General features: G+C 41.0%; 1 protein-coding gene across 1 annotated transcript; it reads right to left on the reverse strand.

The window, feature by feature from the left end:
* Positions 1 to 3,128: 3,128 nt before the first annotated feature.
* On the reverse strand, positions 3,129 to 9,882 carry LOC124271694. The gene is made up of 3 exons (XM_046706854.1): positions 9,665 to 9,882; positions 6,314 to 6,368; positions 3,129 to 3,449 (listed from the first exon to the last, which is right to left on the reverse strand). The coding sequence occupies exons 1-3, from the start codon at positions 9,726 to 9,728 to the stop codon at positions 3,239 to 3,241; spliced, it is 330 nt and encodes a 109-aa protein (XP_046562810.1). The 5' UTR covers positions 9,729 to 9,882; the 3' UTR covers positions 3,129 to 3,238.
* Between the last annotated feature and the right edge of the window lie 4,596 nt (positions 9,883 to 14,478).

Here is a 14,478-nt window from a genome sequence, read left to right on the forward strand (position 1 = left end):
GCGAGCTGGCTAAGGCGCCAGGCTAGTGATCCAGCGAGGTTGAGGTGCCGGGGTCGAGCCCACCTGTGACCGAGTGTAAAAACCTTAGAGACAACTTTGTGTGCTGACTCTTTCCGTGTTGTCACAACCCCTAGTGTAAAGTACACAACCCTGTGCACTTAAAAGTACCCACGGATCCGTTGGTATATGATCAGATGGTGGCCACATGAATACGTGCAAACACCTAGTTGCGGGAACAGCAACGTGCAGTGAACTTTGACAAAGAACTGTGACTATGTGTCCCAGTCCACCCAGTTGTGAATGGGTACCTCGTTAGGATGAGAAAGCCACAATAACTCGGTGCGCAGCAGCAAGAGTTGTATACTCCCCAGTGAGTTGAGTGAAAATACGATGTGCTGTTGAGATTGACATCTAATGATCGAGGGAAAAAATACCAGCGCCTTGAGCTACAGTAGTTTCGTGGATATGTTCGCTATATAAAAATCCTATAATAATAATAATAATGATAATGAAGATGGTTGTACAGTGACGTTAGGTGATATATAGTGATGCCGATCTATGTACAGTGACGTTAGGTGATGTACAGTGATGTAGAGTGATGTATAGTGACGTTAGGTGATGTACAGTGATGTCGATTTATGTACAGTGACGTTAGGTGGTGTACAGCAATACAGTGTGATGAATAGTGACGTTAGGTGGTGTACGGTGAATCTGAATGATGTACAGTGATGCAGATCTATGTACACTGACGTTAGGTGACGTTCAGTGATACAGAGTGTTGTTAGAGAGTGATGTACAGTGACGTCAGGTGATGCACGGTGACACCGAAGGATGTACAGTGACGTTAGGTAATGCACGGCAATACAGAGTGATGTACAGTGACGTCAGGTGATGTACAGAGATGTTGAGTGATGAACAGTGACGTTAGGTGATGCACAGTGACGTTAGGTGATGAACAGTGATGCAGATGGATGTACAGTGACGTTAGGTGATGTACAGTGGCACCAGGTGATGAACAGTGACATTAGGTCATGTACAGTGATGCAGAGTGATGTACAGTGGTGCTGAGTGATGTACAGTGACGTCAGGTGATGAACAGTGACATTAGGTCATGTACAGTGATGCAGACAGGATGAACAGTGACAGTGACGTTAGGTGATGTACAGCAATACAGACGTTAGGTGGTGTACAGCGATACAGAGTTATGTATAGTTACGTTAGGTGATGTACGGTGAATCTGAATGATGTACAGTGATGTCAGGTGATGCACGGTAACACAGAAGGATGTACAGTGACGCTTGTTACTCGGTATATGTCAAGCCGTTCAAAAACACCAGTGCTGGAAAAATTAATGTGTCACATATATCTGCATATACACCACGAATGGTGACGAATATTGAATCTAAAATTATTGCATTCTGGCATTTGCAGTGACGCATGTCTGAATTATTCAAGTCCATGTTATGGGGATGATTAGCAACACGACTTCAAATGTAATTGGGGAATGCCATCTTGGCCTTTACGTTCATGTAATGAGCGTCAACTGTGGCGCAAGAGTCTGAGTTGAGCCGCCTCGGTTGAAGATCTTGATGCTGGCAGCAAATATGCAGACTTCACATTGTTCAATATCCAAGCCGTCGTGGAATCCACGCTGGGAGATTGATGAGTTTCGACTCCCTTTATGGCAGGTCTTGTGCTCTCAACTACTCTCTCTGCTGCAAAACACTGTGGTAATCTGTAATGATTAGGTATTGCACCCAGTGGGGAATCGAACCTCGTTGTGTACTTCGCAACTATAGAGTGAGTGAGTGAGTGAGTGAGAGTGAGAGCGAGAGTGAGAGTGTGAGTGAGTGAGGAGTGATTGTGAGTGAGAGGAGGTGAGTGAGTGAGTGGAGTGAGTGAGTGAGAGTGAGGAGTGAGTGAGTGTGAGTGTGAGTGTGTGTGTGAGTGAGAGTGAGTGAGTGAGAGAGTGAGTGAGTGAGTGAGTGAGTGTGAGTGAGTGGTGAGTGAGTGAGGTGAGTGAGTGAGTGAGTGAGTGAGTGAGTGGAGTGAGAGGAGGAGTGAGTGAGTGAGGTGAGTGAGAGTGTGAGTGAGTGTGTGAGGAGTGAGTGGAGTGAGTGTGAGAGTGAGTGAGTGAGTGAGTGAGTGAGTGAGTGTGAGTGTGAGTGTGAGAGTGTGAGTGAGAGTGAGTGAGAGTGAGTGAGTAGAGTGTGAGAGTGTGAGTGAGAGTGAGAGTGAGAGAGAGTGGAGTGAGAGTGTGAGGAGTGAGGATTGTGAGTGAGTGAGTGAGTGGTGTGAGTGAGTGTGAGTGTGAGTGAGTGAGTGAGTGAGTGTGAGTGTGAGTGAGAGTGTGAGTGAGTGAGTGGAGTGTGAGAGTGAGTGAGTGGAGAGTGAGAGTGAGTGAGTGAGTGAGTGAGAGAGAGTGAGTGTGAGTGAGAGTGAGAGTGAGAGTGAGTGGTTAGTGAGTGAGTGAGGGTGAGTGAGTGAGTGTGAGTGAGACCGAGAGTGAGAGTGAGAGTGAGTGGGTGAGCGAGTGAGTATGGTTTTACGACGCTTTTAGCAATATTCCAGCAATATCGAGTGAGTAAGACGGGGCTTGGATATAATTTCAGCTTTAAAGGAGTACGCCAGCTTGATACTGGAGGACTGTCCGCAGAGGTGCAACTCTTAGAATATTACCTCAGATTTCGCCAGCACGATTGACAGAGATTGTTGGCCTAATATCGTGATTAGGGATAAACGGGGATTCGGATGAACGACCAGCGGTTTCTGGCTCCTAAAGGACTGCATGCAGACATCCGTTCCCCTTCTTGGTATATTTAGTGTGATTGGTGATTGAATAGTACTTGATGAATATCAATGTGGGTCAGCTAAAAGTGGGAGGAAACCCCGAAGTAATGCTTGTCTTACGCGTTTTGTGAAATCCACGAGCATAGATTTGGTGCAGACAAACCTAAGCACATAATCATGGCGAACCGTGAATACACATTCTCAGGTAGCTGGCGTACATAAGGATCAGGACTCTTTATTGCTAATTGCGGCGCCGAAGACAACGCAACGAATAGCCAAAATAATCACATGGCACCCTGAAATGTCCCAAACCTCTTAAAATAATGTAAACTGTCAAATACTGAGTTATTATTGCTGTTTAAGCAATTTTATTGGTATAAAATAACAGACACAATTGTATTCACTTTGTAATTGTCTATCTGAATCTTTATTAAGTTGACGTCAGTTTCTAGGCGCAGCGTCCCCCAGTCCTGGAGAAAACATGAGTCCAACTCTTATACCTGCAAATGAATGGTTCACAACAGTGGGTGGCCCAGGCAGAACACCATTCGTTTATAACCCCACATCGGCCCCCAAAACCGAGCAGCTGCCGATCACGTTTGGCGTATTTGACGTTCCTGACGTCCCCGTCAGTCGCTCTTTTAGCGGCCCAGCGTATACTGAAAAAGAGAATCAATCAGAGGTTAGTTGGTTAATTTCACGACTATGAAAAACATTTAATAATATAATCATAATAATCATAATAACTATTTATAAAGCACCTGTATCCACGCACGTGTGCATACTCATGGCGCAGACACATTATTACCCTGGTTAACCCAAGTTGTATGTCAGGCCCTAGAACGGTATCAGTCATATGGCTTATCCCACCGGGTACCCATTCACTGCAAGGTAAACTGAGACAACTTGCCCTGGGTGAGACCACATGTGCCACGTGTGCTTCATTGTGAGGCAGGACTGAAGTCCTAGAAAGTCTCAAGACTCAAACTGCCAAACACGGACACCCATTCAAGTGACCAACGTTGCTTTACTTTAACTGATTTGTGACCTGGGCTCTATGCACATGACCACACACCACCCCATTTGGGGTTCAATACCGCTTTAAACAATTTTTCAGCTTCTTTCCCAGTGATTGACATCATGAGAGGCGTCCCACATATTCACGCTAAGAATATACGCGATCATTAATATCATGTTCTCCAAATCCATGTACCGCCTCGGACGACAGTCGTACGTAGGGACGTTTTCCACTTTGGTGAAACCCACGGTTGCGGTGTTATAAACAGGGGATTATGATTAGGATGAATTTGTGATTCTAAAGGTATAGTATCCTAGCATGACCAAGGGGAGGGAACTACATCGAACGGAGGTGTTCGGCCGTCTAACCGTTATACCATATCGTATATACAATCACAAATTGTGTTTAAACCAAACTACAAAACTATGTGAGTTAGGGTTTAAACATGTTTAGAATTGTATGTTCAGCTAACAGAGGAAGAGACGCATAAGACTAATATGTATTTGTTGCTAACATATTTCATGATGTCTTTCAATGGCATTTAGAAGTTGTACATTGATGTCCAAGATATTTTTTATGGATTAAACTTCTTTTTAAATTTCTCTCACAACGTTTCGAGACCATTCCAGGTCCCTTCATCAGGTGAACTGTCAGTTAGGACTATGACGTCGTCACTATGACGTCATTACTGAGTTATGACGTCACAATGCAAGTGACATCACAGTACACTAGGAGAGTACTGTATAACATATTTCATTGTCCAAAAGGAACAAAGGGATTTGGCACAGGTGCACCACGCATGGTCGCCTTCTCCCTACACTAGTGAAGATAAGTATTCATTAAGTGCTGACTAAGTCTTACTTTAGATATTTTATAGATGTATAGATATAGATTTTATAGATAGATATACATGAAATATATGATAATATCAACTGAGAAGTATAGTTTCGTTTGTTCCACAGTTCATCACCTCTCAAGAACCAGTTTCACATAAACGCACCAAACTAATGCAAAAATGGGGAAAATGGAAAACTTCAAATCCATGCATATCCCATCTCATCACAAGGAGTACTTGCATACAAAGTTTAAATGTAGTCTAATATCGGTATTGATATATGCTCCATGCTATAAGTGATTGGTTGTTCGCAAGACTTGCAGACATGCATCAACTAAAATCCAGTATATAATGTTGATATATATTTCTTTCTTTTCTACAATATTCAGGGAGAATGTGTTCTAGTATCTGTGCTCAGTAAGATTTTGCTGCAGTGTGTGACCTTATTTACAGCATCTCAAAGTGGTTCGATAGTATGTTAGGCTGCACAAGATGCAGTGACGTTGTCAAAACTGATGACGCGCAGGCGGCAGTGATAATGATACTGTTGAATAATTAACTGATATTCGTGGACCTTGTTATGCGAGAGGACAGTTCTACGATTGATGAACATTTTGGTAATTGAACAACAATTTCAGTCAGTTTTCCGTTTCAATATATGATCAACGGTTTATGTATAATTGTCTTATTGTTTTGGTGCTGTTGAGAAATTGTTTTATATCCTGCGTAAGAATCTGATATAAGAAACTGGCATAAGAGTCGTAAAATTCCCAAGAAATAATTACGCGTTGAAAAAGAACAACAAGTAGACAAAGTCATCAATATTCCCCGCAATGGTAAAATACTCTTCATGCATATGTCAACAAGTTATGACTGTATCAAATGTACGTTTTGACGTACCTCAGTAATGTTGATACTGGAAATAGAGCGGTACTGTTTATGTTTTGTCATTAGGTTTTTGGATACCCACAAAGAGGTGAGGTGAGGTGAGGTGAGGTGAAATTGGGTTTAACGTCGCGCTGGAGAATATTTCGCTCATATGTCGACGTGCATGCGTGTGTGTGTGTGTATGTGCGGCTGCTTGTACTAGCCCAGACTGAAGCTGGTTTTATTGTGCTAGCCCACTGAGATACCATGCCGCAGTGAAGCATGAATACCCCACTCAGACACATTATACTGACTCCGAGCCGACCAGTCCGTGTTGTACCCATTAATGCCGAGCGCCAGGCAGGGACCAACAAGTACCATATTTTAACGTCTTTTGGTATGAAGCGGTCGGGGATCCAACCCGCGACCTTCCGCTCTCCGGGCGGACGCTCTAGCCACTACACCACGGAGGCGGCCCACCCACAAAGAGAGTATTGAATTGATTTAAAGTTCTGTACCGGAAAGGAGCACTACCACCAATTTCAGTCAAAGTCAATTGGCCAGCGAAACGCAAACATATTTTATTCAGAAATCCAAAACTACCCAAATGCACAACTTCACCACCAGACCTATCTATGTGCCAAGTTTGCTGAAGAAATATTGGACGGTTTTTATGTTCTGCTCCGGAAAATATGCATTTGCACGGACGGACGCACGCATGGACGGACTGACGGATGGACGGACGGAGTCCATTCTAAAACCCTGCTGCGAGAGATAAAAAGTTGTTTTATTGTATTCCTTACCTATGAATCATTTCTTGAACATGACCATCGATCTCCTCTGAGTTGTCCTCTGCGCCTAATGAAAAGTAAAACAGAAGCTGATTATAAAATTTCGACAAAGATCAGCACATATCATGCAAGGAAAGACCAGATGTGATTACCAAGTAAAGGTTTTGCCCGTGACGCAAACGATCCGGGTTTTAATCCCACCAGTGTCCTCTATTGTCCCCTGGCTGAAACATGACCGGATCAAACCATACTGACATACTGTCTGACATACTGACATACTGTCTGACATACTGACATACTGTCTGACATAATGACAAACTGTCTGACATACTGACATACTGTCTGACATACTGACATACTGTCCATACACTCATACTATGCGGCATCTGTCCTACACACATATGCATATTGTCGGTATGTTCATATGTAGCTTTCTCTCCAGTGGTTGGACCCGTGAAGATCCGGCGTAAGAGGCGACTAACGGGATCGGGTGATCAGGCTCGCTGACCTGGTTGACACATGTCATCATATCCCATTTGAGTAGATCGATGCTCATGGTGTTGATCACTGGTTTGTCTGGTCGAGACTCGATTATTTACAGACTGCCTCCATATAGCTGGAAAATTATTGAGTGCGGCGTTAAACAACAAACCAAACCAAAACAGACTTCTGTGGTTGTTGGTTACAGATGAAATAACTAATTAATTATTGCGCACAACTAGTTCAAATCTGACACAGGGGCGGTGGGGTAGCCTAGTGGTTAAAGCGTTGGCTCGTCACGCCGAAGACCCGGGTTCGATTCCCCACATGGGTACAATGTGTTAAGCCCATTTCTGGTGTCCCCCGCCGTGATATTGCTGGAATATTGCTAAAAGCGGCGTAAAACTAAACTCAGTCAGTCTGTCAGTCAAATCTGACACATTATGTACTACGTTTAAAAAGCTAGACACAGTAAATCTGTGTCCTGTCGGTCTCGCAAATTACATATGTTAATTTTATGGCTTAAATTACATAATTTGAACTTATCCGCGATGAAGACAAATTTACGGAATATTTGAACTATTCTTGGCCTACATTACCGAAACTGATAGTAACAATAGGGTTCAAATTCATGAAACTGATTTTGGTGGTTCAAACACTACTTGTAATAGTCTGGAAACTTCTATGTCCTGACACGCGTGGTGACAGAGCCTGCCAGGACTATACCCTGTTCCAACTTAAGCCTCAGCTCTTTGAGGAGAACACAAACCAAATAGCCTGTTAAATACCACAGAAAGTTCTGGATTTCGTATTTCCCTCCCGTTCTGCCGGGTACCCATTTACTACTGGGTAAATACAGTAAATTTCACTCAGTTGAAGGACATATGGCTTAGTGCACGTATTTCGGCGTTAGGCTTGAATGAAGCCTTGAAACACCTTTGAAAAATACGACCGATAATTACTTGAATAATTCGTGTTCAAAACGAAGTAACGGTCATCAACGTTAATTCAATATTGGGTCAAACAACATATTCACTCACTATTTCACGGAGTGGCGATTACAGATTATAAATGACCCTTCCTACACGAGGCGACAACATAGATTGGATGTTCAGCCTCGCTAATTTGATTGCCTGGTTGTCGTATCGTGACGGTATTGAATGTTGCTCGTGATATCAATCACGGGTTTGTCAGGTTCTGACTCGCTTATGAACAGTCCGTCATACAGGTTAAATATGGGTTTGGCGTTAACTCTCCCATCCTGAATATAGCAGAGAACAAGAGGGGGGACAATTAAGTATAATTGTACAGGAAGTGAAAGGTTAAAGGAGAGAGCAACGCCCACACTAACACTGTCCCAATCCCTACCAAGTATAATGAGAATAAATTGACGGATGTTAAACAGTCACTTATATTCCATGTCCAAACGTTGATGAGGATAAAATTGTATCCGGGGCACTATACTGGTGACTGCTTCACAGAGCTGACCGCAATCAGTGTGATTGGCGACATTTAATGATCCACGCTTCATAGCTTTGACAATCGTGTGATGGAGTCGGACGATGAGAAAATATGAGCACTTATTCAAACTATTATAAACCCTTCCTTCAATGACGAATTTAATTATAATTATAACTTCTGAATTCCGGAATGAATGTCGTTTTTATAATAATAATAATAATAATAATAATAATAATAATAATAATAATAATAATAATATTTTTGCAAGGTTTAGGTATATTTTAAACAATGTTATACGTATCAAGAAGACGTTTTCATAGAGACATGATTAATTTATGACAATACGGTGCAACATACGACTGTGTATATTGCAGTCTACAGTGCTTCAGGCCACTGTCCAGTTCCCTGTCAATACAGATTTCGATGAGAAAATATGAGCACTTATTCAAACTATTATATTCAACCCTTCCTTCAATGACGAATTTAATTATAATTATAACTTGCTGAATTCCGGAATGAATGTCGTTTTATAATAATAATAATAATAATAATAATAATAATAATAATAATTTTAATTATTTTGCAAGGTTTAGGTATATTTTAAACAATGCTATACGTATCAAGAAGACGTTTTCATAGAGACAGTGTGATGATTAATTTATGACAATACGTAGACACTTATTCAAACTTATTATACACCCTTCCTTCATGACATACGATGTCTGTGTATATTGCAGTCACAGTGCAATACCGGTGCAACATAGTATATAGCCACTTGTCCAGTTCCCTGTCAATATAGATTTCAAGACCTTCACAAGCAACAATCAACGCCACATTGCTGAGTACGATGTTAAATAGTAAATGAGCAAATATATACAAAATAATAATAAAAAAATTAAAAGAATTTGTTAGCTTGTTGGTGTGTCGTCCGACATCAGACATATATACTGATAAACATGTTCAAGTTCACGAATATATACAGTTGTTGGGAAGACATTACAAATTTAGCATTACAAACAAAGAATTTGCAAACTGAAAAGCATTGCTGTGTATGTATTGTGAGCGATACAATAACTTTAAAATCGGCCAGTTCTGTACGAATAATTCTTCAAATCAAAATGTTATTTTAAATTTATCATATGTGAAACATAAATGATACATTTCTATAATTTTATCAGATATATTTAGAATCTACTTAGCTTTCAAGCTGGCTGCGCAGTTTTATCAACCTCCTAAAGTAAAACATGAAAACAAAGTTTTATTTTTTATCATGTTATAAACACATGATATGAAAACTAAATAAATCCTGTATACAGTGTAACTTAAACCTAACTTCGTTATGACTAAGCCTTCAACATGGCACTCCACGATATTGAATTCCATGACAGTTCCCCGGATATATGCAGTATAAAAGTCACTCACCCAATGCATGGCCGAGGCACGCCAGGGCAGCTAAACACACGAACAAGTGCACAACTAGGGTCATTCTTGACTGTAAGATCGCAACACAACAGAAACTGAACCTTCTCAGTGAATATCCCCGTGTGTGGCCCAAATCTTATAATACCTGACAATTTATAGAAAACATAGGACTCGTGGCTACAGGACATGACCTTTCAACTTTAATGAAAATTGAAAATAGAGGCCACGCAGATTTAGTGCGTCAAGCAAATGTCGGTCTCGTAACATTAAGCGAGAGTTCATATCGATAATTGAAGACACTTATGAACATCTGATCATGTGGGATCAAAGTTGTAAACGTCACTTCCGGCTTTCCTCTCCTATTTAGATGACCTGCCGTGATATAAATGGTATACCGTTCAAAAAAGCTTTAATCAAATCATACTCACTCACTCCCTCATTCGTGAGAAATTTTAAGAGCAGATATATTAATAGTTTTGCTATAAATGTTTCACAACAGCATTAGGTGTCATGTAATGAATCATTTTAGCTTTAACCTGACTTTCCTTCTTCTACATGAACTTAAGTTATTGGAGCCGCTGAACGTTTTTTGTACTGTTCTTTGTTTTTCATTTTCAAATGCTGGAATCGCCTGATTATGATACCTCGCTCACTCAAGAACTCACTCACGAACTAACTCTTCCGAAACAGTGTAGTTTGTTCCCCACAGATGCTGCGTGCCCCACAATACCTCAGTGGTATTTGTTGCAGATGTGGTGGTGTTCTCATTAGCCCAGCGGCCATCTTGAATTTCTCAAATTCCTAAAGGTACATGGGATGAAAATGAATCAAATGTTGTCAATATAATATTTCAGCGATTGTTACGCAAACACCGGCCGTATTTGTAAACTGTCATCTATGTGGACATCTTTTGACGTACCGCCAATTCGAATGGTCCCTCCACAGAACTGGTTCGGGAAGGGGACCTTGCCATCAAACTCACCTAGTTTCAGCTGAATGGTGAGATGTGGGAGGGGCGTGACGTATAAATGGTTTCAACAAGTCACATTTGAACCAGTGAGTCAGCTCCCAGTTCACCGATGTACAATGTAGCGGTATGTATGTAGACCTACACTATACTGAACACAGATCAGATGGCCTTCAAACAGGAGTACAGAGTACAAACATAATTATACAAAAATGTACAAACATAGGCGACAAAACCCTTTCTATAATCACTTAAAATTCAGCTAAAACAAAGTCCACTGGGACTATTCTGAATATACCATAACGAACAGGTAACGCCCATCCCAAACACATGTAACACGTAGCCCAGCCTGTACTTGACTCACACAGTTAACGACAGGCGGATAATACCGTATACCGGGAAATGTTCGAGGTGTCTAATTTTCGAGGTTTTCGAGGTTAGAAACGCAACCTATTATATCCATGAATTTTTCCGAACTTCAAACCTTTGGGTTAGATTTCCTATCGATAAGCATTTCAACTGCTGGCAACCAATGACTTCCTGACATGCGCATTAACTCTGTAATGCCTGTCTACAACTAATCTTAACGTTCAGTGACCCTGAACGGCCTGAATAAACAAACAACAGAAATGTGGTGTCGAGACTATTTAATTGTAATTGTTGGTCCAGAATAACATGCATTACAAAAATTAGATAATTCAATCAGTGTCTTACATGTGAAGTCAAACCAACTGTCAATACACTTGATGTCACTCTCTGGCCAAACGGACTGTTGCTCCGGCAATGAGGATTGTTGTGTTTACTACTACATCGGCATCACGAAGAGCTCTGATGTAGGTCTGTATTTGTTCATCAAAGTGTTTAAGTAGCAATGGTCTACCTCGGTTTTCGTTGGGAAGCGTTGTTTCAATCTTCTTTAATTCATGATCACTGACCCCTGTCTTGCGAGCCTTGACTAAACGTCTTTTGTATCTGTCTCTAACTGAGCGAGCGCTAGATTCACTAATGGGCTTTTGCAGCTCTTTCGTGAACTTTCTACTGCGACTGGCAACACCATGTTCTACAGCATAACGTGCAATCTTCGCTGATGTTTCGTCGTCATAAAAGTTGTAGGTGGATTCGCGTTTCCTTTTCTTGGGTGTGGACAGTGCAGTAAGAACCTCTTTGTTGGCTGCAGCCACGGTAGTTGCTGTCATTTTCATTGATGGGGCCTTGGTAGGGCTAGGAAGGAACGTTTCGGGTTCATCAATAGACTTCTTTAACCACGCTATTAGAGTCATGTTTTCTCGTCAAATGTAACGACATCGAATGGAACACAACTCTTATACGTGCGATGACACTTTTCAGTCAAGTTACTTACATGTATAAACTATCGTAAACAAATACCAACCATTTGATCTTCTGCATGGTTTCAATTTGGCTAAAAAGGTCAACTTCTCAGCTTTCTAACAACAACATAGTTTCAGCAGAGACCCATGCATACATGCTTATAGTTAGTTGTTAAGAAAACAATATCGTCTGAGAAAACATGGCGTCATGTTTGAACCCTGCCGACAGAGTGTTTCATGGGTCATTTATCACAACAAAGGATCAAACACAATATCGGCTGAACATCGAAAGCGATAAAGGTAATATAATATATATATATATATTCCAGGCTCTGTATGCACTGACTGAAATATGATGTGGTTGTACACTAAAGCCACGGTATAAACTATTGTGATAATTATAAACGCAATGCTAAACCGTCAAGGTAACTGTTTCTGTTAGTGATTACAGTGTTTACTGTATCTTTCCGTCAAGGTTACTGAAAACTTGTATAGTTGTTATCCACGTTCACCCGTAACTGTATTGTTGTTATCCATGTGCCCCCGTAACTGTATTGTTGTTATCCATGTTCCCCGTAACTGTATTGTTATCCACGAAAACCTCTCTCTCTCTCTCTCTCTCTCTCTCTCTCTCTCTCTCTCTCTCTCTCTCTCTCTCTCTATTCGCTGTACACCCGTAACTGTATTGTCGTAACTGTATTGTTATTGTTATCCATTGTGTTATCCATGTTCCCCGTAACTGTATTGTTGTTATCCATGTTTGCCCTGTAACTGTACTGAATTGTTGTTGCTCATTATCCACAGTCTCACCCTCATGTAACTGTATTGTTGTTATACATGTTTCCCCGTAACTGTATTGTTGTTATCCATGTTATAATTGTAACTGTATTGTTGTTATCCATGTTCCCCCGTAACTGTATTGTTGTTATTCATGTTCCCCCGTAACTGTATTGTTGTTATCCATGTTCCCCCGTAACTATATTGTTGTTATCCATGTTCCCCCGTAACTGTATTGTTGTTATCCATGTTCCCCCGTAACTATATTGTTGTTATCCATGTTCCCCGTAACTGTATTGTTGTTATCCATGTTCCCCCGTAACTGTATTGTTATCCACGTTCACCCGTAACTGTATTGTTGTTATCCACGTTCCCCCGTAACTGTTTTGTTGTTATCAATGTTGCCAAGTAACTGTATTGTTGCTATCCATGTTCCCCCGTAACTGTATTGTTGGTGCCGCTATCCATGTTCCCCCGTAACTGTATTGTTGTTGCTCATGTGTTATCAATGTTGCCCAGTTAATTGTTGTTATCCATGTTCCCCGTAACTGTATTGTTGTTATCCATGTTCCCCGTAACCCATGTAACTGTATTGTTGTTATCCATGTTCCCCGTAACTGTATTGTTGTTATCCATGTTGCCCCGTAACCGTATTATTGTTATCCATGTTGCCCAGTAACTGAATTGTTGTTGCTCATGTTTAACAGTAACTGTATTGTTGTTGCTCATGTTTGACGGTAACTCCATTGCTGTTATACATGTTGCCCCATAACTGTATTGTTGTTATCCATGTCCCCCGTAACTATATTGTTGTTATCCATGTTCCCCCGTAACTGTATTGTTGTTATTCATGTTCCCCCGTAACTGTATTGTTGTTATCCATGTTCCCCCGTAACTGTATTGTTGTTATCCATGTTCCCCCGTAACTGTATTGTTGTTATCCATGTTCCCCCGTAACTGTATTGTTGTTATCCATGTTCCCCCCCCGTCCCCGTAACTGTATTGTTGTTATCCATGTTCCCCGTAACTATATTGTTGTATTGTTGTTATCCATGTTGCCCCGTAACCGTATTATTGTTATCCATGTTGCCCAGTAACTGAATTGTTGTTGCTCATGTTTAACAGTAACTGTATTGTTGTTGCTCATGTTTGACAGTAACTCCATTGTTGTTATACATGTTGCCCCATAACTGTATTGTTGTTATCCATGTTCCCCGTAACTGTATTGTTGTTATCCATGTTGCCCCGTAACTGAATTGTTGTTATTCATGTTCCCCAGTAACTGTATTGTTGTTATCCATGTTCCCTGTTCCATGTTGCCCCATAACTGTATTGTATACGTAACTATATTGTATTGTTGTTATCCATGTTCCCTGTAACTGTATTGTTGTTATCCATGTTCCCCCTGTAACTGTATTGTTGTTATCCATGTTCCCCGTAATATATTGTTGTTATCCATGTTCCCCGTAACTGTATTGTTGTTATATCATGTTGCCCAGTAACTGTATTGTTGTTATCCATGTTCCCATTGTAACTGTTGCCCATTATATTGTTGTTATCCATGTTCCCCGTAACTGTATTGTTGTTTCCATGTTCCATGTTATCCATGTTCCCCCGTAACTATCTTGTTATCCACGTTCACCCGTAACTGTATTGTTGTTATCCACGTTCCCCCGTAACTGTTTTGTTGTTATCAATGTTGCCCAGTAACTGTATTGTTGCTATCCATGTTCCCCCGTAAC

This window comes from Haliotis rubra, unplaced genomic scaffold (genome assembly GCF_003918875.1).
Source record: "Haliotis rubra isolate DU_JTF1 unplaced genomic scaffold, ASM391887v1 Scf1623, whole genome shotgun sequence".
In the NCBI taxonomy this organism is placed as follows: Eukaryota; Metazoa; Mollusca; class Gastropoda; order Lepetellida; family Haliotidae; genus Haliotis; species Haliotis rubra.

Excerpts from the sequence above, each read along its gene's own strand:
- LOC124271694 (XM_046706854.1), bottom strand. The coding sequence starts at position 9,728 with ATGACCCTAGTTGTGCACTTGTTCGTGTGTTTAGCTGCCCTGGCGTGC. Across the intron at positions 6,369-9,664 it reads GTGCCTCGGCCATGCATTGG|GCGCAGAGGACAACTCAGAG; the intron begins GTGAGTGACTTT and ends ACTTTTCATTAG. Across the intron at positions 3,450-6,313 it reads GTTCAAGAAATGATTCATAG|TATACGCTGGGCCGCTAAAA; the intron begins GTAAGGAATACA and ends TCTCTTTTTCAG.